The sequence below is a fragment of the Culex quinquefasciatus genome, chromosome 1, assembly GCF_015732765.1.
Source record: "Culex quinquefasciatus strain JHB chromosome 1, VPISU_Cqui_1.0_pri_paternal, whole genome shotgun sequence".
NCBI classification, from domain to species: Eukaryota; Metazoa; Arthropoda; class Insecta; order Diptera; family Culicidae; genus Culex; species Culex quinquefasciatus.
The window spans coordinates 33,794,731-33,822,374 of record NC_051861.1 but is presented as its reverse complement, the minus strand read 5'-3'; the positions used below and the strand labels follow the sequence as shown (position 1 = coordinate 33,822,374).

General features: G+C 38.2%; 3 protein-coding genes across 4 annotated transcripts; 1 reads left to right on the top strand and 2 right to left on the bottom strand.

The window, feature by feature from the left end:
* Positions 1–19,840: 19,840 nt before the first annotated feature.
* LOC6039613 (protein CREG1) lies at positions 19,841–21,637 on the top strand. 2 transcript variants are annotated; one of them, XM_038248780.1, is made up of 4 exons: positions 19,841–19,993; positions 20,411–20,723; positions 20,798–21,157; positions 21,221–21,637. In XM_038248780.1, exons 2-4 carry the CDS (start codon positions 20,510–20,512, stop codon positions 21,448–21,450), a joined length of 804 nt encoding a protein of 267 aa, XP_038104708.1. In that variant the 5' UTR covers positions 19,841–19,993; positions 20,411–20,509; the 3' UTR covers positions 21,451–21,637. The 2 variants fall into 2 exon arrangements, with proteins under 2 accessions (XP_038104708.1, XP_001849187.2); XM_001849135.2 differs by having other exon boundaries at positions 19,846–19,993; positions 20,415–20,723.
* A 1,386-nt stretch (positions 21,638–23,023) lies between these two features.
* LOC119769497 lies at positions 23,024–24,949 on the bottom strand. The gene is made up of 3 exons (XM_038262165.1): positions 24,595–24,949; positions 23,771–23,922; positions 23,024–23,509 (listed from the first exon to the last, which is right to left on the bottom strand). The coding sequence occupies exons 1-3, from the start codon at positions 24,947–24,949 to the stop codon at positions 23,024–23,026; spliced, it is 993 nt and encodes a 330-aa protein (XP_038118093.1).
* Positions 24,950–25,111: 162 nt separating this feature from the next.
* Positions 25,112–26,107, bottom strand: LOC119769496 (craniofacial development protein 2-like). Its single transcript, XM_038262162.1, has one exon. The coding sequence runs from the start codon at positions 26,105–26,107 to the stop codon at positions 25,112–25,114; it is 996 nt and encodes a 331-aa protein (XP_038118090.1).
* Positions 26,108–27,644: the final 1,537 nt, after the last annotated feature.

Genomic DNA, 27,644 nt, shown 5'->3' with positions numbered 1-27,644 from the left:
CGTCTGATCAATACCAAAATTTACTCGAATACAATTCATACCAAATGCTTTCGATCGAGAATGGGCTGGGACTTTGAATTTGATGTTCAGTATATGATTTTGTATAAATCCAAAAATTTAATAGGAAAAAATAGGGTAAAAATAAGACGAAAAACACTAAAATCACTATATCTCTGGAAATACATTTTGGAAAAGCTTCAAATTTTGGGCCCAAACAGTTTATGGCGCATGTTTTCGAATGGCTTTTTGTTTGAAACTGAATTCTTTAAATCTGATAGTGTTATCTGTAAAATAGTCCAAAAAATACATCTAAAAATGGCTTTGACCACATTTACTGGTCGAAAATTGTGAATCGAAAAATAAAATGTTCGTCTCCGACCCCACGGCTACAGATCTGGCTTTTAAAAATTGTGGGTTTTACGAGCGGTTTTCCAGTGATGGAAGACACAAATTTTTAAGAGCGGATACAGACATCGGCCATGTATTTCAGAAAAAGAGCTCTCAAAAATCAGACTTTGAGTTCCGGGTTTCGGGCCAAAATTCAATCGAAAGAGCGCATCTAAACCTTCAATTTAGTAATAGGATTTTTTTCCTGGGCGAATCCTCACCGTGCACGATTTTTTTTAGATTTCTGAAAAAAGCATTTTTCCAAAAGCAAACCTTAAACCTTTCTTTTGTAAGAAAGGCAAAACTCAAGATTTATACTTGGAGAAAGAGAATATTTTAAAATATTAATCGTTGCAATCGTCCTCCAATTTCAATAATATTTTAATAAATTTTCGACCTGAATCAGATGTTACGTACTCAATTCGTAAACCAAATGTCATGAGTTGGGTGGTTTATAAGAGCAAAAAAAATTGGGGCCAGCTCATTAAAACTGTTGCGTCATTATATTTCAATTAATATGGAATACCTATATGTTTGCTGTCTTTACAGTTTCCACTTCAGTAAAATTTGAACGTTTCATAACTCATTTGATGAAGTTTTTGACGAAATTAACTGTTTTCAATCACATTCTCACTTGTGAAACTGTTTGAAAACGAAAGATTTTTCAACAAAATGTCTGTTTCGTTTATTCAGGATCAAAGTATGGATAAATCATTAGTTATATGTTAACAAAATCTGAAAATGTTCATTAAACCTTAATTTTGAGAATTATGGAACCCAAAGAGCCATTTTACATGATTATTCAAAATGGGTCCGCGGGCCACAAAAAATCACCTCGCGGGCCATACTTTGGTCTCCCCTGGTTTAGGTTAAGTTTAAAAAAAACTCTCGGCGTTTTTTTACAACAACAAAAAAAGACAATTACGAGACTTAATCGGCTGTGTTGTTTTTAATTGTTAATTTTTGAACCTCTTCATCATTTTTTTCCTGAGTTTATGAGATATATTTTGTTTATCGCAAACTTGTACATTTATTGTCTATGCTCTCACAATTCCCTCCTTTCGTGTATAAGGATATGGAACAGGCGTTGCTGCTGGTGCTGCCAAGCAAGTGGTGCTGAATATCATCAAGTTTTCACAAGAAATGCATTAGCGTGCAGCTCAATCAACGTCGCTTCCCTTCCTAGAGCGATTGGGGGGTGATTGGATGCTTGCTTCAAGTGGCTCAACGTGACGAATCTGCTACAACACTTTGATGCTCTTCAATTCGTAATACGCGTTTCCGGGCTTTCGTAACTTCCGGTCGTTTCGAATCGCTTTTGGTTTGGTTTGCGGTGGAGTTCTATCCTGATTAGGATCTTTTTGTGTAACTCGGGACAAGTCTAATTGTGTACTCGGGACAAGTTTTCCTCAAAAAAGAGAAAAAAATGTTTAATTTGCATTTCGAATTAATCGCAGCCAGTCGGAAAATAAAGTTGAGGTTTTCTTTATGCTGCACATGTGGGTGTGTGCGCAAGGTGCAAGAAACTCAAACAAACGAACAAAATGTTTCATAATTTAGTTAAGTGTGTTTCTCCAAAAACTCTTTCGAGTTCTGAGTGCAATTATGTGGTCCAACGCAAGTAGACACGTACCTCACGTGCACACATGACATGGACTGGGAAATTGTACCACTAAAGTTGGGTGTTTCTTTTTGCTCGGCAGTATTTTTTAATTAAGTTGTGCCTAGTTTTCCAGTGAACTGTGTTGTACAAGACAAGTATATTGTGACACTTTATATTTTTGTTTACTGATGAAGAGATTAATTTCGTAGTCAAATGTTGAAGTTTTTTGCTCATCCATTTTATTTGTGTTTGAAATTTAGTAATGATTTCTTTGTTTTTCAGGAAAGTTTTTGAACTTGAAATTAATTCAAAGAGTTTATCAAAAAAATTGTCATGTGATTTAAAACACTAAATTTTATCTGCACACTAATATTATTTGCTCTTTTTACTAAGATTCTTTCTTATCCTTATTTCCCTTATAATGACATGCAATTCAGATTGTACTCCAACTTTTGTGTCCCATAATTCGGACGTTTCCACCGGACCACGGTCAAAATTAATCCCAAAATGTACGTATCATTCATCCTTTTTCTGCACCAAATTCTCACCAGAATGAGCAAAAACGCTGGAAGCTTAATTCCACTGTCGACTTGTTACATTTGAGCCCTCATCAACTCTTTTTGCCCCATTCATTGCTACTCAAGCCAACCAACACCGTCATAACGAAATGAAAATTAACTCACTTGAAAAAGTTATTTTACCACTCTTCTCCACCTTCTACTGATTTTTCCCTGGATGAAAGTGGTCACCTTTTTTGTTTGTTGGAACAATTCAGCCTAAATGACGAAAAATACTCAATTCTCAATTTTCCTTCTATTTAACCTTAATTAATTTCATTCCACTTTTCTTGTATTCGTTTTGTCTTCTATTCTTCTATTCTTCTATTCTTCTATTCTTCTATTCTTCTATTCTTCTATTCTTCTATTCTTCTATTCTTCTATTCTTCTATTCTTCTATTCTTCTATTCTTCTATTCTTCTATTCTTCTATTCTTCTATTCTTCTATTCTTCTATTCTTCTATTCTTCTATTCTTCTATTCTTCTATTCTTCTATTCTTCTATTCTTCTATTCTTCTATTCTTCTATTCTTCTATTCTTCTATTCTTCTATTCTTCTATTCTTCTATTCTTCTATTCTTCTATTCTTCTATTCTTCTATTCTTCTATTCTTCTATTCTTCTATTCTTCTATTCTTCTATTCTTCTATTCTTCTATTCTTCTATTCTTCTATTCTTCTATTCTTCTATTCTTCTATTCTTCTATTCTTCTATTCTTCTATTCTTCTATTCTTCTATTCTTCTATTCTTCTATTCTTCTATTCTTCTATTCTTCTATTCTTCTATTCTTCTATTCTTCTATTCTTCTATTCTTCTATTCTTCTATTCTTCTATTCTGTTATTTATATTGTTTCCACATCTTCGCCATTTCACTTGAACTTTCCGAAACGACTGCGTCCACTCTCGAAGAAAACCCGGTCTACGTCTGGCCGGAACTCGTGCAATCAAAGGAAAAGTTCACACCAACACACAAAAAAAAGCTCCACCAAATGCACTGTATTTCAAAGAAGTCCCACTGAAAGCGAGAGGCAAAAAAATATTCAAGAGATCGCGCTGTAACAAATAGCATAAGGACATGCAGTTTTTGTGGGAAAAGGGAAAAGAAAAAAACCGGTGGAAAACAACGGAACTTAATTGGTAAAGTTTCGCAATAAAGCTGATCCCGACACGTCGCGCAGGGCCAAAGTGGTGAAAAAACTATCCGCCGCATCCACCGGCCAGAGAGGGAGGGAAACTCTTTTGATTTTCTTTCCCTGGGTGGTTAATGGGGAGTTCACAGGTTATTGGACTTTTTTCTCATTCTTTTTATACGTTATTCGATATTTATTTGTTGTGTTATGTTGTTCTGTTGTTCTGTTGTTCTGTTGTTCTGTTGTTCTGTTGTTGTGTTTGTTCTGTTGTTCTGTTGTTGTGTTTGTTCTGTTGTTCTGTTGTTCTGTTGTTCTGTTGTTCTGTTGTTCTGTTGTTCTGTTGTTCTGTTGTTCTGTTGTTCTGTTGTTCTGTTGTTCTGTTGTTCTGTTGTTCTGTTGTTCTGTTGTTCTGTTGTTCTGTTGTTCTGTTGTTCTGTTGTTCTGTTGTTCTGTTGTTCTGTTGTTCTGTTGTTCTGTTGTTCTGTTGTTCTGTTGTTCTGTTGTTCTGTTGTTCTGTTGTTCTGTTGTTCTGTTGTTCTGTTGTTCTGTTGTTCTGTTGTTCTGTTGTTCTGTTATCTGTTCCATCATTTTAAAAAGCCAAGTCCACTAACCTGTGACGAAAGTAAAGAGGTATAAGGAATTTGTACCGGCCAACGAACGACCGATTGGCCTCCACGCTAGTGGTGTGGTAGCCACCAACTCGATGAAGAATCAGGCACACACCGGTGACCGTAATTTTCCACTCTGGTAGGATAATTTTAATGAACCTTTCATTGAGCGCGATCACTGTGATATTTATTAAAAAGTGCCAAGAAGGAACGCGAGGACCGGAACGGACTTTGTCAGAACTAAAAGAAGCTTCATTATTGGCAACCTAATCGAAATCGTGAGCATTCATCGAAGTGAAAGAGAAAAGGTTTTTTTTATGTTGTGTGTACTAACTTTCGGTAGTAATGTTGTCTTTCATCTGTTTTTGATTCTTTTTTGTTTTTGAATTGTTTGTTTCATAGATCTGGGGTTTTTTTTCTCAAAATTTATTTTCCCTAAAAGAGCACTCAGCTAGCAAAATCAAAACGTAGAAATATGTACCTTCCCTGAAAAGGCTTATGAATTGATCTCAGTTGAAAGGTTCTCCAAACCTCTGAATTGTAAATGTAACATCCTGGAACAGAACTGCTAAATTCTAATAAAAACACAAATTGAAAACAAAATAATTGAATTGTTTGTTTTTTTTTTATTTATTTTTCCATTGTGCCCATCGTTTGTTCGGGTGCGGGACATTTCGCCGAATGTCGTTTCGCCGACGGTCATTTCGCCGAAGGTCATTTCGCCGAAAGTCATTTCGCCGAATGTCGTTTCGTCGCATGGGACGTTTCGCCGAATGGGATGTTTCGCCGAATTGGCAAATAATCGTAAAATAAATATATAAAATGGGCACAAATTGTTTTAAAATATTTTGAAAAAGTATAATGTCCCTAAAAGGTGATTTTGCAATCTTTTTAAAAAAAAATAATTTTTGTTTCTTAGTATGTTATTTTTATAAGTTTATGCATTATAACATACATAAACAATTGCTTAAAAAATAATCTACTTGAAAAAAATTGTGCGAGTTTTTGCATTCTTTCAAATATAAGCAGTTATTTAATTACAGCAAACAATTTTAAATAATTTCTGTGAGTTTTTGCATTCTTGTTTTAATATATCATTTGAATTATTTCTGTAAGTTTTTGCGTTCTGTTAACCATGAGTAAGGCTACCAACTCTTGCTGAGCAAAAATCCGTACACTTTTCCGATATGACACTATGGTATAACAAAAACTGTAAATGAATGATTTAGATAAATTAAATTTAATATATTTAAGAATTAAAAATAAAAAAACTGTGTCGTTTTTACAGCTAAAAAATTTTACAAAATGTTATCAGAGTGATTATGACTTGCACGTTTAAAAATATTCATAAAATAAACCGTGATTTGAATCAAATCATTATGTTCTTCAACTTTTTTTGTTAAACGTTTAAAAGTTTACGAAATGTCAAGTTTGCTTTTACGAATAATATCGTTCTTAGTGTTTTCACGAACACTTTTCCAGAGTTTTTTATTTTATTGAAAAGGTCCTATAACATGTGAAACACAACAGTTTATAAGACCTTTAAAAAACTCTAGATTAGTTAATTCAAATGTTCAAATGTTTTCACAAGTTTTAGAAAGCCTTTGGAAAGGGATTAATATATTTAGTAAGGAAAAAGAAAAATTCTAGAGTTTTTTTAAAAGGTCCTTCCAACATATGGAAGACAATAGTTTAAAAACTCTAGAATTATTGATAATCAAGTTTGAATTGAGGAAATCACGGAGAACTGTCCCTTTTTAAATCAAACTCACAGAAAAATAAAAATTTCTAGTTAACAAAAGCTTCGATCAAATCAAAAAAGCAATTCAATGGTTAAAAAGTTGTTAAAATTCCGTACAAATCCGTATTATGCGTAAAATTCCTTACAGAAATTCCGGCCTGTTAAAAATCCGCGAAGAGGTTCGAAAATCCGTATGGTAAGGAAAAAATCCGTACAGTTGGTAGCCTTAACCATGAGCAGTTCTTTTAATTTTCTGCTTTTAATTTTGATAAATTTCTGTTAGTTTTTGCATTCTTTGTTTTTTTAAGCATATTAGTTGTATAATTTTTGTAAGTTTTTGTATTCTTTCAAGCATAAGGAGTTCTTTTGATTTTCAGCATAACATTTTGAAAAAATGCCGGTAGTTTTTGCATTCTTTGTTTGCTGAGCATATTGTTTGAATTATTTCTGAGAGTTTTTGCATTCTTTCAAACATGAACAGTTTTTTTATTTTCTGCTTATAATTTTGATTATTTCTGTTTGTTTTTGCATTCTTTGTTTTTTAAGCAAATTATTTGTATAATTTTTGTGAGTTTTTGCATACTTTCAAACATGAGCAGTTCTTTTGATTTTTAGTAAAACATTTTGGAAATTATTTGTTAGTTTTTGCATTCTTTGTTTTTTTAAGCAAATTATTTGTATAATTTTTGTGAGTTTTTGCATTCTTTCAAACATGAGCAGTTCTTTTGATTTTTAGTATAACATTTTGGAATTTTTTGTTAGTTTTTGCATTCTTTGTATTTAAGCATATTTTTTTTAATTATTTCTGTGAGTTTTTGCATTCTTTCAAACATGAGCAGTTCTTTTAATTGGCTGCTTATTATTTAAAATATTTCTGTTTGTTTTTGCATGCTTTGTTTTTCAAGCAATTTATTTGTATAATTTTTGGGAGTTTTTGCATTCTTTCAAACATGAGCAGTTCTTTTGGTTTTCAGTACAACATTTTGCAAAATTGCTGTTAGTTTTTGCATTCTATTCTTTTGGCATATTTTTCAATTATTTCGGTGAGTTTATGTATATTTAGTTTTTTAAGCATATTATTTCTATAATTTTTGTTAGGGTTTGCAATCTTTCAAACATGAGCAGTTTTTTTTTTGATTTTTAGCATAGCATTTACAAAAATTTCTGATAGTTTTTGCATTCTTCATTTTTTAAGCAAATTATTTGTTTTATTTTTACCGGGAACCGTGGTGTAGGGGTGGCATTTTTCGAGACGAGATTTGTCTGACCACGCCTTCCGTCGGATGGGGAAGTAAATGTTGGCCCCGGTCTAACCTTAGATGGAGGTCGTTAGCTCAATCCAGGTGTAGGAGTCGTCTCCCTGGGTCCTGCCTCGGTGGAGTCGCTGGTAGGCAGTTGGACTAACAATCCAAAGGTCGTCAGTTCGAATCCCGGGGTGGATGGAAGCTAAGGTGTAAAAAAAAGTTTGCAGTTGCCTCAACAACCAAACCTTCGGACACCTAGTTTCGAGTAGAAATCTCGCAATCGAGAACGCCAAGGCAATGCTGTAGAGCGAATAATTTGATTTTTGATTTTTGATTTGTATTATTTCTGTGAGTTTCTGCATTCTTTGAAACATGAGACGTTCTTTACTTTTTAAATTATTTTATTATTATCTTGCCACTCTTTCTCAAGTTTGCATGAGTGATTTACAAGATGGCACTGCAGCGAACCAATAGCATAACTTATACAAAAAAAAATTTATTCAATTCGGCGAAACGTCCATTCGGCGAAATGACTTTCAGCGAAACGTACCATTCGGCGAAACGACATTCGGCGAAACGTACCAGATCCGTTTGTTCGTTTGTTCGTTTGTTCGTTTGTTCGTTTGTTCGTTTGTTCGTTTGTTCGTTTGTTCACTGGCTTGTTCGTTTTTTTGTTTCGTGCTTCTTGGTTGCCATTTACTTTTATAAATTAAATATTAATTCAGTTGCTTAGTGGAATCACGGCTTACAAGCACTTTCTCAACGGAATGCATTTTTCAAACAAATAACCTTTCTGCTTACCAAGGATCCTCTCACACACTGTACCTACATTTTACAGCTTCACACCTAGTTGGGTTCCAACGGCATGCTAATTTATTTATAGCTAACTATGGACACTTTTTACCGCCTGTTACGCTCACATCCGTTTTCCCTGTGAGATCCCAGTGCTGTTGCGCTGAAATCCAGCTCACGGAATAAAATGCAAAGGAGCAAAGCCTAGAACCACTGACGGTTCCCCGACGCCACTGCACCTGGCCTGGCCCGGCCAACTTTCGAAAGCAACGGTTTGATTTAAAATTTATGCATTTTTTATTGAATTTAAGTGCAAACTGAGAAAAAGTGCAAAAGAGATTGCATAAATGAGCTGTGCCGGTTCTTTTTTTTCCCCCGGAACTTTTCCCCCACCCCAACGACCAACTGATTCTGATGTGTTTCCGGTGTAGTTGGGTGTACGAGATTATACGGTGCACAAAAGTCGGTCTCGGCAAAACCCTATATATTTCAATTAGCTTGGCGTACCAACCGACTAGCTCTATTCCCGGAGTGGTTCGAAACACTCGGATCAACGCGTTCCACGTTTGTTTGGCGGTGCTGAACTCCGAATGGAATGAGCTAGCCTTTGCTAAAGAGCGAGTAAATTTGTGCCTGTGAAGGAGTAATTTATCTAGAGGTTGTAATGGCAAATGCAGTAAAAACAAGTTTAAATAAAACACGTTTAAATTGTACAATTTCGCCAATTTCTTGTTCTAGAAAATTTTTGGGAGGCGTGCTAGAAAAATGTGTTTTATCGATTTTTACAAAAATCACTTGGTCAAACAAAAGGCTGATCAAAAACTTGAATTTTCTGTGAATGAGACGTGGAACACTTCCACAGAATTAATATGCAAAATGAAATCTGATTTGTGCAGATTTGACCCGTGGAAAGGGAACCTTTTATTTCATGATAAGGGAATATTCAAACGTTTGATGGTCTTCTCATAGCGCCAATATTACAGTTATATGAAGCTCCGATTTCTTGCTAGCACCGTTAAGTTGTGTGTTGCCTTTTTGTATAATTTGAAATAAATGTGCCTACCTCTTAAAAACTTACAAAGATTTTGGAAATAAAAAAAAGTATGGCATTACAATATAATGTAGAGCAAATCACTTGTGGTAGAAAATAGCTCACATTTACAGTACTCTGCCGGAGACTCATAATTACTTGCATCATTCAACCCATACTGTGCCCACCAGGATGCATTTCAACGTTGGAAAATTTTCCACGGAAATCAACCGTTATGTACGCCGGAAACAAGAAACCCAAACAAGGAATGTTGGAAAAAATGCTTGTATTTCAATTGGGTACTAAAGTCCTATGTCAATTTTTATGTACAACGGTAAAAAACACGATTAAAAACCATTTCTGATCACTTTTTTTCATTTTAATGCAAAATTTTTTTTTGACAAGACAACATTTTTTCGATGGATCAACTATGGTCCCCTTGGAACGAGCTGTCAAGTAGGAGCTTTTCTGTCAAGAAGGACCGCGAGGTTAATTTTTCAAAATTGATTTAAAAATCCATTTTAAACTCTTTGTGCTCGTACAAAGGGTCATTGTACTTAGAAAAATAAGCTTTATCGCTGTAAACAATAATATCAGCAATCTAAGCTTCATTTTAGGACCCAATTTTCACTGCTATTGCTAGTTGTTCCATTTGCGATTTGAATGCGTTTTACTGATCAAAAATGTAATTATAAAAATAAATAATTAAAATCGTGAACCTTAACACTTTAAATCTGCATGGCAAAAATGTACGCCATCGATGTATTGTTAAATTTATGTAAAGCTTAGATAGAGCATAGATCTATAATCAAGACTCCACACTAGAGCGCCCACAAAAAATGAAAAGTTGTCAAAACCTTGGTGCTCATTGAAAGATTAAAATATCAGCAACAACATTTCCATACAACAAAAAAACACAAAAATGGTTTAAAACTCGCGCGCTGATCGTGATTTAGCTGATAGTTGGATTTTCTGTCATCTTCTCACGGTCGTTCGAAACGGTCATGGATAAGCCTAGGGGTGCCAAATTTGTGTGAACAAGTTCAATTCGGAGAAAAATTATGGCTTAAAATTCGTTCTTTTATCACTTCTTTAACTTCAGGAATAATTAAAATTTTTGTATTATGTTCAAAATATTTATTATTTCTTGAAATAGTTTCATTTTTAACCACATGATCACCCCTAATGCTAGCTCGATGCCACCAACATGCGACCACGTGCTCCGTTTGTTTGTCAACAAAGCTGCAGCTGAGTGGTGAGACAAATGGTACGTTCGTTTGATAACTAGTTCCATACTGAGTGCAGCACTCTGAGCTGTGTTTCTTTGAAGAAACTCGCGCTAGGTCCGCACGAGTTTCGCCGCCATCTTGGTACTAAAACTCTAGTGCCGAACTCGATATTTTTCCAGTTTCATGCGAGTTCCACGCACACTGACAAATGACGTACGATAGAACCAAAAGTGGCACCAACGTTTGCGGCACTCAGAGCCGCACCGGCTCTTCAAACGAACGTACCAAAAGTCAGGGGGGAGTGGTTTTGACAGAGTCTCGGCACGAAACTTCAAACACGAACAAAAGCAGAGAACCGAAGATTGGCAATGACGTTTTGGAATTTTGACAGTTTGGAACGCATGAATTACCCCATTATCGGTTTCCCGCATAGGTGATGTGGAAATTGTTGCACATGGCTGAAGTTGGGAATTTTGCAACTTATTTTAATTTATGCTAAATTTCAAAATTTAAACACGAAACTACAGTGAATCGATGTGAAAACTTAAAATACACTAAAGCCACGATGATTTGATGTGCAATCTTGATCAGAATCGCGATAAAAGAGGTTAAAATTGAAAAATAATAATAAAACAAATTTTCGTCTAGAATTTAACGAAACTTTGTCTGTTTTGTAAGACTTAATGTTATTGCACAATGGTTGTAGAATTTTATACAAAAAAGTAAAAAATTAATAAAACTGTTTTCGAATATTTATATTTACTGTAATGTTGAAAAAAAGCAAAAGTTTTCAAAAACTATCGTTTGATAAACAGTTATCATCTGACATAGCACTTAACTTTGTAAGAATGGCTCTGTCCTGCCCCCAAAATTAGTTACCTCGTTCGGGAGGATTGAAAAACTTTGAGTGGCTCAATGTTACTCAAATTATTCAAACTTTCTCAATACTACTCTCTGTTCTGCCCCTTGGCTCTACCTCACCTCTATGCGGATCAGTCGGGTTTTATTTTAACAAAAAAAAACCGAAGATTTCACAATAGTTTCACATTACATATCGACCCAATAATTGGCAAGACATCCTCAGTTGAATAATATGCGGGCTTAAAAGAAGACACTGAGAAAAAGTATTTTTCTTGAAATTTAATGTTATAAAGCACTCAGATCAGAAAAAAAAATTTATCAACAAATTCAACAAATGAAAATTGTAGGAAACGTTGGGAGCGCCAACTCTCTGGTTGTCAATATCCAAGGGATCGTCGAGGAAGAGAAGCATCAGTTTACAAAACGATGCAAAATGAAAACTCGTTTTTTTTTTTTTTTTTTTTTTGAATCATTGCAAACAAAAACAAACAAATGTCAACCCTTCAAAGCCTCGCATTTCAGTACATTTCTAGCAAATTAATCTCATAAGTTCCACCTGGACCTAAAAAGATACATTTCCTTTCTGATGGAAACTTTTCCGCGAAAATCCTTCCATATAACCTATTTGTGTCCCGAGCTCAACTCGTACAGGGAAATCAAATCTCCTCCTGAAGGAGAAAGATCGTGGGAAAAAAAGCTTTTATTACAATCCCCACCGTGGTAACAAAGTCGATGTTGCACTGCTAGTGATTCAATTTACGTCTCGATTTGCAATGCAGTTGCACTTAAAACCATAATGAAATACATTACTGGTTGATTGCAGTGAAAGCTGATGACAATAGAATGAAACTGTTTCATGTATAGTTGGAATTATGAATCGAACAATATGATTTCAATTGAAATTAGTTGAAAAGCATGTCAATGGCAATAAATGGCTTTTTTAATTTTAAAGAGTTATTTCACATTACATTATGTGTTTTCTATGATTGGAAAAGTATGCGATCTCAGTATTAAAATGTGAGAAAAATATTTACGTTATTTTAATCATTTTCGCTATCTCGATAATTCTATCGGCGATAATCTTATCGATGGACGAAAGATCAATTTTAAAATCTTTCTAAAATCGACTTAATTCAACCAAAAAACAATTAAAAACAATTCGATGATAATAAAATATTTTGTAAACATTTTCACTTGATAAGAGTTTTTTTTTTGTAAAAAAAACTATTTTCTCTACAAAATACCGATGTTTTGAAAATACTCGAAATGGCATTATTTGCAAGTCTCAAACGACGAGAAATTTGTTTTGCATTTTCACATTGTTTGAATTTTTAATAAAGGAAAATCTAAATTATAATTAAGTAAGTTTTTTCTAACTTTTTCTTACTTCTGATTATACTTCTATTATACACTCAAAATTAAACTTCGATGCAATACACAGCTGAAATGAACTCAAGAACTCTGTAGTGTACTCAAAACTAACACATTGTAATTTGATTATTCACCAATAAAACTAAATTGAAATTGAAATTGAAAAATCTAAATTTTTCACAAAGTTCTGTATTTTTTAGAAAGTTCATTTTTTTTATAATTTGCATTTAATTTGGGTATCAAACGAAGCGAAACTTGTTGTGCACCATATTAGAGTTTTTTTTGTTAAAATACTAAAGCAAAATTTCGAATGCATTTTTTTTTTAATTTTGTTGTCAAACTCCAAAATTTTCACAAAATATTGTAGTTGTTTGAAAATACTCAATTTTTTCTAGTTTACCCATATTGGGTATCAAACGAAGCATTTTTTTTTATGAAGCATACAAAATTACACTTCGTTTGATACCCATATTGTATATTTTAAAACATTTAGTATTTTCGAAATAATACTCTATTTTGTGAAAATTTTAGTGTTTTTACCTCTAATTTTAGATTTTTTTTTATTATTTTATTAAAAGAAACAGTAATAAAATGAAAGAAGCATATAACATTCCCTTTCGTTTTATACTACCCATCTTTCAAATAATGAAAATGTGAGTACTTTCGAAAAAATGCGGTATTTTGTGAAAAATAATCGACGATAATTTTATCGCTTAACAATCTTGCTTATTACTTAATTTTATAGAGAACAATTTTATAGACGGATGGGGAAGTGAAATTTACGTTAACTCAGTCCAGGTGTAGGAGTCGTCTCCATGGGTGCTTTTTCGGTAGAGTAGGCAGTTGGCCTCACAATCAAAGAAAGTCAATTTGAATCCCGGGGGAATGGCAGCTTAGGTGTAAAAAGAGGTTTGGAGAGGAGATTGGACTGTGGACACTCAATATAATTTTAACTTAATGAATAAAAAACAAAAAGAATATCTGGGTAATTCTTCGCCAACTCACACAGCAGTTGCCCATCTTCGATTTGCGTGAAACTTCGTCCTAAGGTGTAACTTTTGTCCCTGATCACGAATCCGAGGTCCGAGAGGTGTTTTTCAATATTTTGCAGCCTGAAATAGTGATAAGATAGAATTTTGGTGTCAAAGGTTTTTTTTATGTAAAATTAGACGCCCGATGATGGCATACTCAGAATTTTGAAAAAAAAAACGTATTTTTCATCGAAAAAACACTAAAGAAAATTATAAAACTCTGCCATTTTCCGTTACTCGACTGTACTAATTTTTGGAACATGTCATTTTATAGGAAATTTAATGAACTTTTCGAATCCACATTGACAAAGAAGGGTAATTTTTCATTTAGAACATTTTTTTTTATTTTAAAATGTCGTGTTTTTCTAACTTTGCAGGGTCATTTTTTAGGGTGTAACAATGTTCTACAATGACCCTTCTGAGTCAATGTAGATTCGAAAAGTACATTAAATCTCCCATAAAATGACATGTTCCAAAAAAATTTACAGTCAAGTAACGGAAAATGGCAGAGCTTTTGAAAAAAAATGTAGTGTTATTTTCGATGAAAAATACGTTTTTTTTCGGAATTGTGAGTACAATACATATTCAGAACGGTTTCCAGATCGGCCAATGTTCAAAAAATCATAGCAAATCGATAATTGAACTTAATGATTCGCTTTTGCCTTCATTTGAAAGCTTTTCTTGCGATCTTTCGAATGCTGTATCGAACATCTGCAGATTATAACTTTTATATGAAGTTTTTGAAGAATTAGTTTGAATTGAATTCGGAACACTTACGAATGTAAACAAACTTTGGATCCCTCCAGGAGTACATATTTATTACCAAATAAAGACTTCACACACTGAAACCAATGAAACTCAAGCTTAGTGATGTTTTATACATGGTTTGATAACTTTTTTGTGAAAATATCAGTTAAATTCAGGTGTTCCACAATTGTGGGAGGCACAATAACATCCCACAATTATGAAACAGGCCATTTGGAGGCAGTGTTTTGCTGCTCTGGATAAAATAGTCTTGGAATGAAGATTTTGTTCAAAAAGTACTACTTTTACTAGTGAAATAGCAGGATAATGTCCAAATGAAGGTTCTAAAAATAGAAAGTTCGACAGAAAAGCTACTATTGACAAATTATCATAAAAGTGTTACGAATTTGTGGGTGTTCCGAATATGTGGGATGACAGTACGCCGTCAAATCGGGCATCTAATTTTACATAAAAGTCCCTTTGACACCATATTTCTATCACATCACCATTTCAGGCTGCAAACTATTGAAAAACACCTCTTTTCGCATGTTCAAAAATTGAAGGGGTCATACCGCCCCTCCGTCACGAGGTATCAAAAAACGGACCTCGTATTCGTGATCCTAGACAAAAGTTACCCCTTAGGACAAAGTTTCACGCAAATCGAAGAGGGGTCAGGGCAACTTATCCCGATTTTGTGTGAGTTGGTAGAGAATTACCCATCTTAGTAAATAAATTGAAAACAAAACATTTGTAGTGCGCCAGAATTCATTGAAACATAAGAAATTTGAAAACTGCCAATCCTTCTTCGAAAAGTTTACCGCAGAGATAATTCATTGAAATGGGTTGAATTTGAGCACGGTGTGTTCATACAACAACACAATTCTGAATCTACAGAACTATGGCCCGAGTTTTTTTTTTTTTTTTTGCTATTATCGTTGAGAGCACCAACATGCTAAGAAACTTTGATACTCCTAGACCCTTTGGGATGGGACATTGTAGTTCCACGAATGCCCTAGACACTAACTACTAACTTATAAACTATATAAAGAGCGGATCAATGCAGCTGAAGACTGCAATGATTTTTGTCGAAATGCATCAATTATCTTATTGGACATAACATCCAAAGTGTCAACTTCGGCTAATTGATGAAGTTCACTGGTGCTGAACCAGGGAGGAAGTTTCAGAATCATTTTCAGAATTTTGTTCTGAATCCTCTGAAGTTTTTTCTTCCTGGTTAAACAACAGCTTGTCCAGATCGGCACAGCATAAAGCATGGCAGGTCTGAAAATTTGTTTATAAATTAACAGTTTATTCTTGAGACAAAGTCTAGAATTCCTGTTTATTAGTGGATACAAACATTTAATATATTTGTTACATTTAACCTGGATACTTTCAATGTGATCCTTGTAAGTAAGGTTTTGTCAAAAGCAAGTCCAAGATATTTCACTTGATCCTCCCACTTTAAATTTACCTCATTCATCTTTATAATGTGATGACTTTTTGGTTTAAGAAAATCAGCCCTTGGTTTGTGAGGGAAAATAATAAGTTGAGTTTTGCAGCATTTGGAGTAATTTTCCATTCTTTCAAATAAGAATTGAAAATATCCAAGCTTTTTGTAATCTTCTTGTGATGACACGAAGGCTTCTGCCTTTGGCGGAGATGCTTGTGTCATCAGCAAAAGTGATTTCTGACATCCTGGGGGCAAATCAGAAGTAAAAATATTGTATAAAATTGGACCCAAAATGCTTCCTTGAGGGACGCCAGCACGTACAGGTAGTTGATCAGATTTGCTATTCTGATAACATACCTGCAGAGTACGATCCGTCAAATAATTTTGAATAATTTTCACGATATAAATCGGAAAATTAAACCTTTTCAATTTCGCAATCAAACCTTTATGCCAAACACTGTTAAATGCTTTTTCTATGTCTAGAAGAGCAGCGCCAGTAGAATAGCCCTCAGATTTGTTGCTTCGAATTAAATTTGAAACTCTCAACAACTGATGAGTAGTTGAATGCCCAAGGCGAAATCCAAACTGCTCATCAGCGAAAATTGAATTTTCATTAATGTGCGTCATCATTCTATTAAGAATTATTCTTTCGAATAATTTACTAATAGATGAAAGCAAACTAATGGGCCGATAGCTTGAGGCTTCAGCAGGATTTTTATCCGGTTTCAAAATCGGAATTACTTTGGCATTTTTCCAACTACTGGGAAAATATGCCAAATCAAAACATTTGTTGAAAATTTTGACCAAGCAACTTAAAGTTGCTTCTGGTAATTTTTAATTAAAATGTAAAAATGCCATCCTCACCAGGGGCTTTCATATTTTTAAATTTTTGATAATAGATTTTATTTCATTCAGATCCGTATTAAAAACTTCATCTGATGAAAATTCTTGTTCAACAATATTCTGAAATTCTATTGAAATTTGATCTTCAATAGGACTCAAAACATTCAAGTTGAAATTATGAGCACTCTCAAACTGCTGAGCAAGTTTTTGAGCTTTTTCCTCATTAGTTAATAGAATATTATCACCATCTTTTAAAGAAGGGATGGGTTTTTGAGGTTTCTTAAGAACCTTTGAAAGTTTCCAAAAATGTTTGGAATAAGGTTTAATTTGTTCGACATCTCTTGCGAACTTTTCATTTCGCAGGAGAGTGAATCTGTGGTCAATAACCTTTTGCAAATCTTTTTGAATTCGCTTCAGTGCAGGATCACGAGAACGTTGATACTGTCTTCGGCGAACATTTTTCAGACGAATCAGAAGCTGAAGATCATCATCAATAATGGGAGAATCAAATTTGACTTGGACTTTAGGAATAGCAATATTCCTAGCATCCAAAATTGCATTAGTTAAAGATTCCAAGGCTGAATCAATATCAGCTTTGGTTTCTAAAACAAAATCATGATTTAAATTATTCTCAATATGATGCTGATACCTGTCCCAATTAGCTTTGTGGTAATTAAAAATGTGGGTCTGGTAACTGCTTCATGAGAAAGTGAAAAAGTTACTGGAAGATGATCAGAATCAAAATCAGCATGAGTCACTAAAGAACCACAATACTGACTTTGATTTGTCAACACCAAATCAATTGTTGATGGATTTCTAACAGAAGAAAAGCAAGTTGGCCCATTCGGGTATAAAACCGAATAAAGACCAGAAGTGCAATCTCTGAACAGAATTTTACCATTGGAATTTACTTTAGAATTATTCCAAGATTGGTGTTTGGCATTAAAATCACCGATGATCAAAAATCGAGATCTATGCCGAGTAAGTTTATTCAAATCCCCTTTGAATAGAGCGTCCAATTTCCCGGGGTTATAAATTTCCCGGGAAACGGGAAATTTTCAACCAATTTCCCGGGAAATCCCGGGAATTCCCGGGAAATTTTAAATATATTAAAAAAAAGTTCAGAAGCAATTTTCAATATATTTAAAATTGTTTCTGAACTTGAGTTTGTGTGCGAGCTTCGTCGGAGGATGACAGGATTAGGCCTGCGCATCCTTTGGTGAAAAAAAAGTAGTGAAAAAGTGAAAAAAAGAAGAAAATCCGACGAGTTGGTCGGGTGTCTGGGCCAGGTTGTGTGCGAGCTTCGTCGGAGGAGGAAAAATAATGAAGTGTTATACAAATGCCATTTATTAATCATTATATACGCGCTGATCCCTGTTTTGCCTGATGGGATTGGAAGTTTAAAGATAGTTCGAGAACCCGTCTGGTTCTTGCTCTACGTTTAGGCCGCTAGGATCTCTGCCATTCTGAAATGGGTCATTGGAAGCAGCGCGAAGGGTTTTAACCACCTAATACCCGGGACTGAGATATGTTGTATCAGCATAAACCAAGTCTGATACAAACTATACTTTCCCATAATTTCGCTGCCGTGCAGCGGGTATTGGATTGGACCACACACACACATTGAAAATTGTTTCTGAACTTGTTTCTGATTAATATTAAGCAAAAAATTATAAAGGAACGTAATTCAAATTGTACTTACATCTCATTTGATCATGGTAATCAAAAAATTGTTAAACAAACTCTCTATCTTACTTTGGCAGTAAGGGGTTTATATATATTTTATTAACGAAATAACACCAGTAATTCTATTAAAAATCATATCTACATTATAGTAAATCATTTTCATTATGCAAAATCTTTTTCCAGTTGTTTCAAAAATTAATATCATCAGAAAATATTGTCGACATGAAAATTTCTTATAATCTGATACATTTATGAACTTAACAATGAATATAATTAAACAAAATAATGATAAGTTTCCTCATAATTTTTTTTCAGAGCCTTTTCAAAATATTGGTTCCAAAAAGTTAAGAAATTGTATACTTCCGCTTGAATTTCGGGAATTCCCGGGAAATTTACAAATTTCCCGGGAAACGGGAAATATTTTTTCCCGGGAATTCCCGGGAATTTTTTTCCCGGGACGGGAAATTGGACGCTCTACCTTTGAAATAATTTTTATTTTCCCCAGTGCATTGGAAAGGCAAGTATGCAGCTGCAATCATAATTTTCCCAAAAGAAGTTTCAAGTTCAATGCCCAAACTTTCAATAACTTTTAACTTAAAGTCACGTAAAGTGCTATAAGTCATACTACGGTGGATAACTATTGCAACTCCACCGCCATTTCGATTCATTCTGTTATTAGTTATAACTTTAAAATCTGAATCACTTTTCAAATAAGTGCCAGTTTTCAAAAATGTTTCGGTTATAACAGCAACATGCACGTTATGAACTCGTAATAAGTTGAAAAATTCATTTTCTTTCGCTTTTAAAGAGCGAGCATTAAAATTCATAATATTGATGGAATTACTTAGATCCATGATTAAACTTCAGGGTAAGAACAACATCATTCGCAAATTTTAATCCAATCTGGATAGCTTCCATCATGGATGTAGCATTACTCATTGTTTGAATCAAACCAAACAGTGAGTTTTGCAAAAAAGTCATTTTTTCAAACGTAACATCGCCGAGATCAGAAGATCCCAAAGCGTTGCCAGCAGAAAAAATTTCAAATGAGATTTGAGGTACCTGCCCAATTTGAAAATTGGTAGAGGATTTCCTAGACACTTTTATAGCGCCACAACTCGCTCTAGGTCGAACAATATTCCTCATTCTAGTCCAAACTAACCAAGTCGCCATGGCCTAGCAGTTAGAATTTTTGGTTCACCAATCCAAAGCACGGGGGATCGAACTCCGCCTCTAGCGACTATGATATTTCGAGTTTCCCAAATAATATTTTTTTTGTCGATATTTTCCACAATCCGTTCCACATCTTCAAAAATATAATGACAAGTTAAGCCACTTACCACCACCTGCACCTGCACATTACAAACATCACGATTCATTCTCTCTCAACAGGGAATCGGTTCATTCAAACCTGCACTATCTCTCCGTCTATCTTGTACGAACATCGGAGCTCCCACAAACACCAACCTAGAACCTTTCGTCACATCTCTTCGCGTTGAGTGTCGTCGTCGCGCGTTCAGCGTTCACTCTCTGAATTACCAATTAAAATCAGCTGGCAGTCGTCCCTGTACGGTTCAGTCTACGAGCTGCAGTCGCTTTGTTCGGTGCGTTGACACTGTCCAGGTTTCAGTACTTGATCAGTGATCGCAGCCTTCGCAACTAAGCTTTCGAGAAGTAGTTGACGACAAGTAAGTTCTACCATTGTAGTTGGTAACTATTGGTTTAGCTTTAAGTCATTTTGTGAGCTCGAGGTGAAAATTGTGACGAATCATGTCGGAAAATTGCGCATTTAGCTCATCTTAATTCAGCGCTGATAAGCGCTTTGTTTGCGTTAAGAACATACTGGCTAAGATCGACGTTCTGAAATGCTGTATGAACGGGCTACATAGCTTCGATATCCAGTTTCAACCTGAACAAAGACTAGGTCGATTAAGGTTTGCACAGTGATGCATCCGTATGAGACGCAGGAACTTGTTATCACTTTGAGCGAACGAAACTAAGTTAGGGACAAGAGTGGCTTAACTCAAGTAGTCTTGCATAAGTTGTCTCTAAGTTCGGTTACTAAACACTTTAACTCACTAAAAACCCCGCCGATTTCTTTCCAGCAAGTGAGCACTTCAATCCCGTTCGAGAAGATAATCTACCAGCGATTGGACTACCCAGCAACACCAACGGAGATCTCCGATCATCGAACCCTGGTCAGGATGGTAAGACTCTGCGGGATGCTTCTGGGATCACTGGTGATCTGCACCGTACTGGTGGGGATCCAGTCCAGGACAACGGAACAACGGGATGAATTTGCGACCTTCCTGCCTGCCGTCAGCAGCAATGCCCTGGAAAGTAACGATGTGGCCGGTGATGAACCACCGCCGCACACGGAGTACGCCAAGATGGCACGATATCTGGTCCACAAGGCGGGTAAGTTACCTGTCAAATTGACAAATTCAGTTTGTTAAAGCAACAACTAAATTCGCTGTTCCAACCAACCTCAGAATGGGTCTCGATGGGCTCCCTCTCAACGGTGGACGCCATCAAGGGCTACCCGATGGTCAACGTGATCGCCGTTGCGGACAGTGCCCGCGGAGAGAAATCCACCGGAACGCTGTACTTCTACCTGACCATGCTGGACTACACCGCGCAGGACCTCAGCAAAGACAACCGGCTGACGGTGCTGCTGTCGATGGACCAGGATCTGTACTGCAGCAAACGCGGTGTAGACCCGATGGAACCGACCTGCGCCCGCATCATGATCTCGGGACGGGCCGTCAAGCTCGAGGACGGCAACGAGGAGTTCAACTTTGGCAAGGACGCCATGTTCAGTCGGCATCCGGCGGCCCAAAAGTGGTTGTCAAGTGAGTTCAATTTTCTTTTTGAGTTATAACCCTGTAATTCTTCAACCTACCCCCTCAAAACAGCCCACAACTTCTTCCTGTGCAAGCTGGAAATCACGCAAATCGCGGTTCTGGATTGGTACGGTGGTCCGCACTACGTGACCGTTGACGAGTACATGAAGGCCGATCCGGACGCGCAAGCTGTCACGCTGAAGATGGCGCAACCCGAGTTTGAGCGGGAAGATGACGGCCGCACCATCACGCTCAAGATTAAGAAAGACTCGACCGTGCGGCACATTAATCTGGAGGTGTGAGATGTTGCAATGCAAATAATTGGGCGATAGAGAGTAATGAAATTCTGCGAATAGCAAATGTTGTGCCAAATTGTGTGATTAACGAAGAATCGTGTGTGATTCGGTTGGGAAATACCCTTAACGCCCCGGTTATCAGTTACAAAATAAAGTTTATGCATCGATTACGAATACATCAAAGTCTGACTAATCTGGAATGCATTTTTTTCATGTTAAAAATCTTAAAAGGTCCGCCATCACTTATTTTTCGCATTTTTCCAGAGCGTCATAGAAAAAATATTTCTCTTAGGCCTGATGGAGACCCAGTTGGATAATCAATATTGGCCCAGCGCCGCTCATTCCGATGAGCCCTAAAATATCATCCAAATCACCACTGCCCAACATCACGCGATGACTCTGACTGACTTTTGCAGGGAATGGGAGGGGATCAAAGCGGACATAATCCAAGATGGCGAAACTTGAATAAGACTTATTTTTAGGCCTAAACAGACTTATTTGTAGGTTTAAAGACTAATTTTTAGGCTTTTGCAGAAAATGGGAGGGGTCAAAGCGGAAATAATCCAAGATAGCGGAACTTGATTGAGACTTATTTTTAGGGAATCTTACACTTGGGCAATTTTGGGCGAGACCCGCGCCACCTGCTGCCAAAATGTTGAAGCGATGTTTTTCCCTATCCAGATTTTTAAGCGGAAATGGCTTTCGAATGGTGAACGCCCGAAATGTCAAAATCACGCAGTGGTACCAACATTGCGAAAAAAGTGTGCCATGGCATGACCGCTACATTTTTTTTCTAATGTTGGTGCTACTGCACGATTTCAACATTTCGGACGTTCACTATTCGAACGCCATCTTCGCTTAAAATCCTCGATACATTTTCGCGATTTTCCCCATATAAACTTCAACGATTAAAAGTGACTCTTAAACCTTAACCGATTTGGCTCAAAATTGGCCCAGATACTTATTATTGCCTAAAGAAACGAGTCAGGGGGTATCTCATAAGATTTTCCAAAATTTTCAACTTTACTTGTCACTCTACTCCACACTCAAAATCAGAAGTACTCCCGTTATCTGTGAACATAGAGCCACCCGAATGAAAAAAACCTGTCAAAAATACCAATGGAGCACCCGATTCGAGTGGTAGAAATGACAGTTCTCCCATAAGGAATACATTGTAGAAAAAAGCAAAAACTGCTCGAATGGAAATGCTCCATTGTCAGTTTTTGCTTTTTTGTACAATGTATTTCTTACGGAGCGAACTGTCAAAAACTGCTCGACTGCGGGTGCTCCATTGCATTTGATGTGATTCGGATTGATGTTGAAAAACAAACCAATTAGATCTATGATGTGGCTTTATTCAATCGTTCATGTGTTTGGGCACTTGAATAACATGTGTAGCGTATTTTCAGTGTAAGACGGACAAATCATTTTTGAGGGTATTTTTTCTCATAAATTTTTGAGGGTTACTTCCACTCTTTTTTCATGTTTACCGGTGGTAACCCTTTTTCAAAAAGGTGGGAGTAACCCTCAAAAAGGGTTTGTCTACCTTATTACTTACTTTACTTTACTTTTGTTGGCGCTACACCATTAGCTTGGCCTGCTGCACGATTCTCCGCCAACAAGCTCGGTCCATGGCTGCTTGTCTCCAGTTTTGCGGGGCACCCACTCTCTCCAAATCGTTCTCCACTTGGTCCACCCACCTCGCGCGTTGCACCCCCCTACGTCTTGTTCCTACCGGCTCCGACACAAACACCAACTTCGCAGGGTTGATCCTCTGGTTCCGCTGGCTCAATTGCTCGGGTCGCTCCGGCATCCTAGCAACATGACCCGCCCACTGCAACCGTCCAGCCTTCGCGACCTTCCGGATGCTTGGTTCGTTGTAGAGCTGCGCAAGCTCGTGGTTCATTCTCCGCCGCCATCCGTCGTTCCCAAATACGCCGCCGAAGATGGTCCTGAGCACTCGACGTTCGAAGACGCTTAGCGCTCGTAGATCCTCCTCGAGCATTGTCCACGTCTCGTGCCCGTAGAGGACGACCGGTCTTATCAGCGACTTGTAGATGGAACACTTCGTATGTAGGGAGAATTTCCGGGACCTTAGGCTCTTGTGGAGACCGAAATAGGCACGACTTCCAGCGATGATGCGTCTCCGAATTTCCCTGCTGCAGCTGTTGTCCGACGTCACCAACGATCCGAGGTATACAAACTCCTCTACCACCTCGAATTCGTCGCCGTCGATCGTAACGCACGGTCCAATGCGAGCCCTAAGGGACTCGGTTCCTCCTGCCAGCAGGTACTTTGTCTTCGCCACATTCACCCTTAGCCCAACCTTTTCTGCTTCCCGCTTCAAGCCGGTGTACGTATCAGCAACCGCCTTGAGCGTTCTGCCAACAATGTCCATATCGTCGGCGTAGCAGATGAATTGGTTGGACTTGCTGAAGATCGTGCCCCGCATATTGAAGCCCGCTCGTCTCATAACACCTTCCAGTACCACATTGAAACAGAGGCAAGAAATCCCATCGCCTTGCCGAAGTCCCCCGAGTGAAGGAAACGAGTCCGATTCCGCACCCGAAATCTTCACACAGCACCGAGCACCATCCATCGTCATTCTGGTCAGTCTTATCAGCTTCCCGGGAAAGCCGTTCTCGTCCATAATTTTCCATAGCTCTTCGCGATCGACTGAGTCGTACGCGGCTTTGAAGTCGATGAATAGGTGGTGCGTGGGGACTTGGTACTCGCGACACTTTTGGAGGATTTGTCGCACAGTGAAGATTTGGTCGGTCGTCGATCTCCCCACGACGAATCCGGCTTGATAGCTTCCAACAAAATCCTCTGCTATCGGCGATAGACGGCTGAAGAGGATCTGGGAGAACACTTTGTAGGCCGCGTTGAGTATTGTGATGGCACGGTAGTTCTCACAATCTAACTTGTCCCCCTTTTTGTAGATCGGGCATATCACTCCTTCTTTCCACTCCTCCGGTAGCTGTTCTGACTCCCAGATCCTGACTATCAGACTGTGCAAACAGAACACCAGCTTCTCCGGGCCCATCTTGATGAGTTCTGCACCGATACCATCCTTCCCAGCCGCTTTGTTGTTCTTCAGCTTCTTGATGGCATCCTTAACTTCCCTCAGCGTGGGAACTGGCTCCACACCTTCTCCTGCTGCACCGATGTAGTCCTCTCTTCTGCCGTCTTGGACCCCTGCCTCTGCTTCTGTGCCATTCAGGTGTTCATCGAAGTGTTGCTTCCACCTGTCGATCACCTCGCGCTCGTCCGTCAATATCACTCCATCTTTATCCCGGCACATTTCGACTCGCGGCGTGAAGCCTTGGCGGGATCCGTTGAGTTTTTTGTAGAACTTGCGCGTCTCGTTTGAGCGATGCAGCTGCTCCATGTCCTCGAATTCCAACTCTTCGTGGTGGCGCACTTTCTCCCGGAAGAGCTGGTGCTGCTGCCTTCGCTTCTGTCCATACGCCTCTTCGTAATCACGGAGATTATACTGCAGCATTGCCCTCCGTGCTGCATTCTTCTCCTCCAAAATCGCTCGACACTCCTCGTCGAACCAATCGTTCCGTCGTCCTCGTTCCACAAATCCGATGGTGCTTTCCGCTGCGTTGGTGATGGCTGCCTTGACGCTCCTCCAGCAGTCCTCGAGGGAGCTTCCAACAGCTCACCCTCCTGGCAACGCAGCCTCCAGCGAATGCGCGTACCGGGATGCGACTTCCGGTAACTTAAGCCGCTCCAGATCCAGCCGCGGAGGGCGGCGGTACCGAACGCTTTTCGCCAGGGAAAGTCGTTGGCGCATTTTCACCATCACCAGATAGTGGTCCGAGTCGACGTTGGCGCCGCGATAGGTCCTGACGTCGATGATGTCGGAGAAGTGTCTACCGTCGATTACGACGTGGTCGATTTGCGATTCCGTTCCTTGTGGCGATCTCCAGGTGTACTTATCTCGGAGGTTATGCTGGAAGCAGGTACTTCGTACGGCCATATTTTTGGAGGTGGCGAAGTCGATCAGTCGCAGGCCGTTTTCGTTCGTGCGTACGTGGGCGCTGAACTTTCCTATCACCGGTCTGAATTCCTCCTCCTGGCCAACCTGAGCGTTAAAATCTCCGATGACGATTTTGACGTCATGTTTTGGGCAGCTGTTGTACGTCCAGTTCAGCTGCTCGTAAAATGCGTCCTTCTCGTCATCTTCGCTTCCTGAGTGCGGGCTGTGCACGTTTATGATGCTGATGTTGAAGAAACGGCCCTTAACCCTCAACACGCACATTCGGTCGGTGATCGGGGTCCACCCAATCACACGATCGAGCATTTCGCCCAACACTATAAAGGCTGTCCCGAGCCTCTTTTTCTTGCCGCGGCTCTGGTAGATTCTACAACCCAATCTTTTGTACTCTCGTACCTCTTCCGCGCCTATCCAGCAAACCTCCTGCAACGCTACGATGCTGAACTTGCGGACCCTCAATATGTCGGAGAGTATGCGGATACTCCCGTCAAATCTGAGAGACCTGCAATTCCACGTCCCGAGCTTCCAATCGTGGGACCTCGTAAGATGTCCAGTTCCGTGCCGATTGGTCCGGCTGGCATCGTGTGCTTCCTGCACTGGTGTTTTACGGCGGGTTCGTGTGGCCTGCACCAACCCCCTGTCTCGCCGGAGGACCATCGTGCCGGTACTGTTTAGAGTCCCACGCCGACACAAGGACTTTCACTCAGCCGCCCCTAACCTGGGGTACAGACGCTGTTTCGAGCCGCCCCTAACCTGGGGAACAGACGCTCATGAGGGGGGAGGAGGCTGAACACCGGGTTTTCGGGCCGCCCCTAACCTGGGGAACAGACGCTCGAAAGGGGGGGGGGGTCGTTGGCAACACTTACCGCTTTGGTGAGCCGCCCCTAATGTGGGGAACAGACGCTCACGTGGCGGGAATGGGATCAACAACCCACAATTCCAGGCCGCCCCTAACCTGGGGAACAGACGCTTGGTGGAGAAGGGGGGGGGGGGTGCTTTGGCGCGTACCTTATATTGAAAGATAAAGAATATACAGAACCCTTTTTGAGTTGTTCTTCTAATTTTGAGTGCAGGTTCTCTAGTTAACGGTTTCTCGGAATTTGCAAAATAGTTTCAGCTGTCATAATAATCACACACCCTTCTTCTTTAATGTTGTTCCAGGAATAGAGTTATCTACGTGCGCACACGAAACGTACGTCTTTTTCTTAAAGCGGTTCTATCTCAGCAACCCGAGGTCCAATCTTCAATGTCTGTTAGACAATTTTATAGCAAATTTTCTGAACTTTCAAAAAAATATTTTTAGAAATGGTCACTCATGGTCACTATTTTTAAAAATTGAAAAACTGCAAATATTTCGCTAAAATCAAACTTTCGGTGGTTATATCTTGAAACGAAGCCCTTTATCAACAAATCTGTTAAGTACTTTTCGATTGCAAATTCAATTTTGCATTAAAAAATAATGTCAAACTTGTTTTTGCATGAAACTTATTTTTTCCAAAAATCACTATTTTTTTCAAAAATTCATAACTCGGCGGCAGATTTTTTGACCATGTTTCTCTATGGCTCAAAAGTTGCGGATTTTTGCCTCCTAAAACATGTCAAAAAATCTCGAAAATCAAAAAATAAATATTTTGGGAAATTGAGTTTTAGTGAAAATAAAGTAGATTAAAAATCTGCAATTTTTTCCGTGTTCCTATTTTTTCTCAAAAGTCCTTAACAACACCTACAACTTTGCCCATGACACCAAATTGATCAGAAAAGTCAGTCAAAAGTTACAGCTGTTTGAATATTTACATACCATTTTTGTATGGACAGCAGCCAAAATTGTATTGAGACTTGTATGGGTGAACCAATAACGCAAAATAGCTTATTTGGTCATAGGGAAGGCCCCCACAAAGTTTGAGTCAAATAAAAAAATACAAAAAATAAAAATGGTCAAAATCGGCCGATTTCGTAGAGAGTTGCTCTTTAGGCTAGGAGATCTTTATAGACTTAGTAGGCTGTGCAAGTAAAGTAAGTAAAAAATCTTTCCCAGTTCCTTCCCTTGAAGAGTATCGGGGCCGGCATTTAAAAAGCGGATTCAGTGGCAGTTTCATTCTCAACTTAATGTTAACATGTTAAGGTTAATGTTAACATTCCATAGGTCGCCTCCCTAAGGTGTCGTGATAAGGTCCAGTTTGTGACGATACACTAC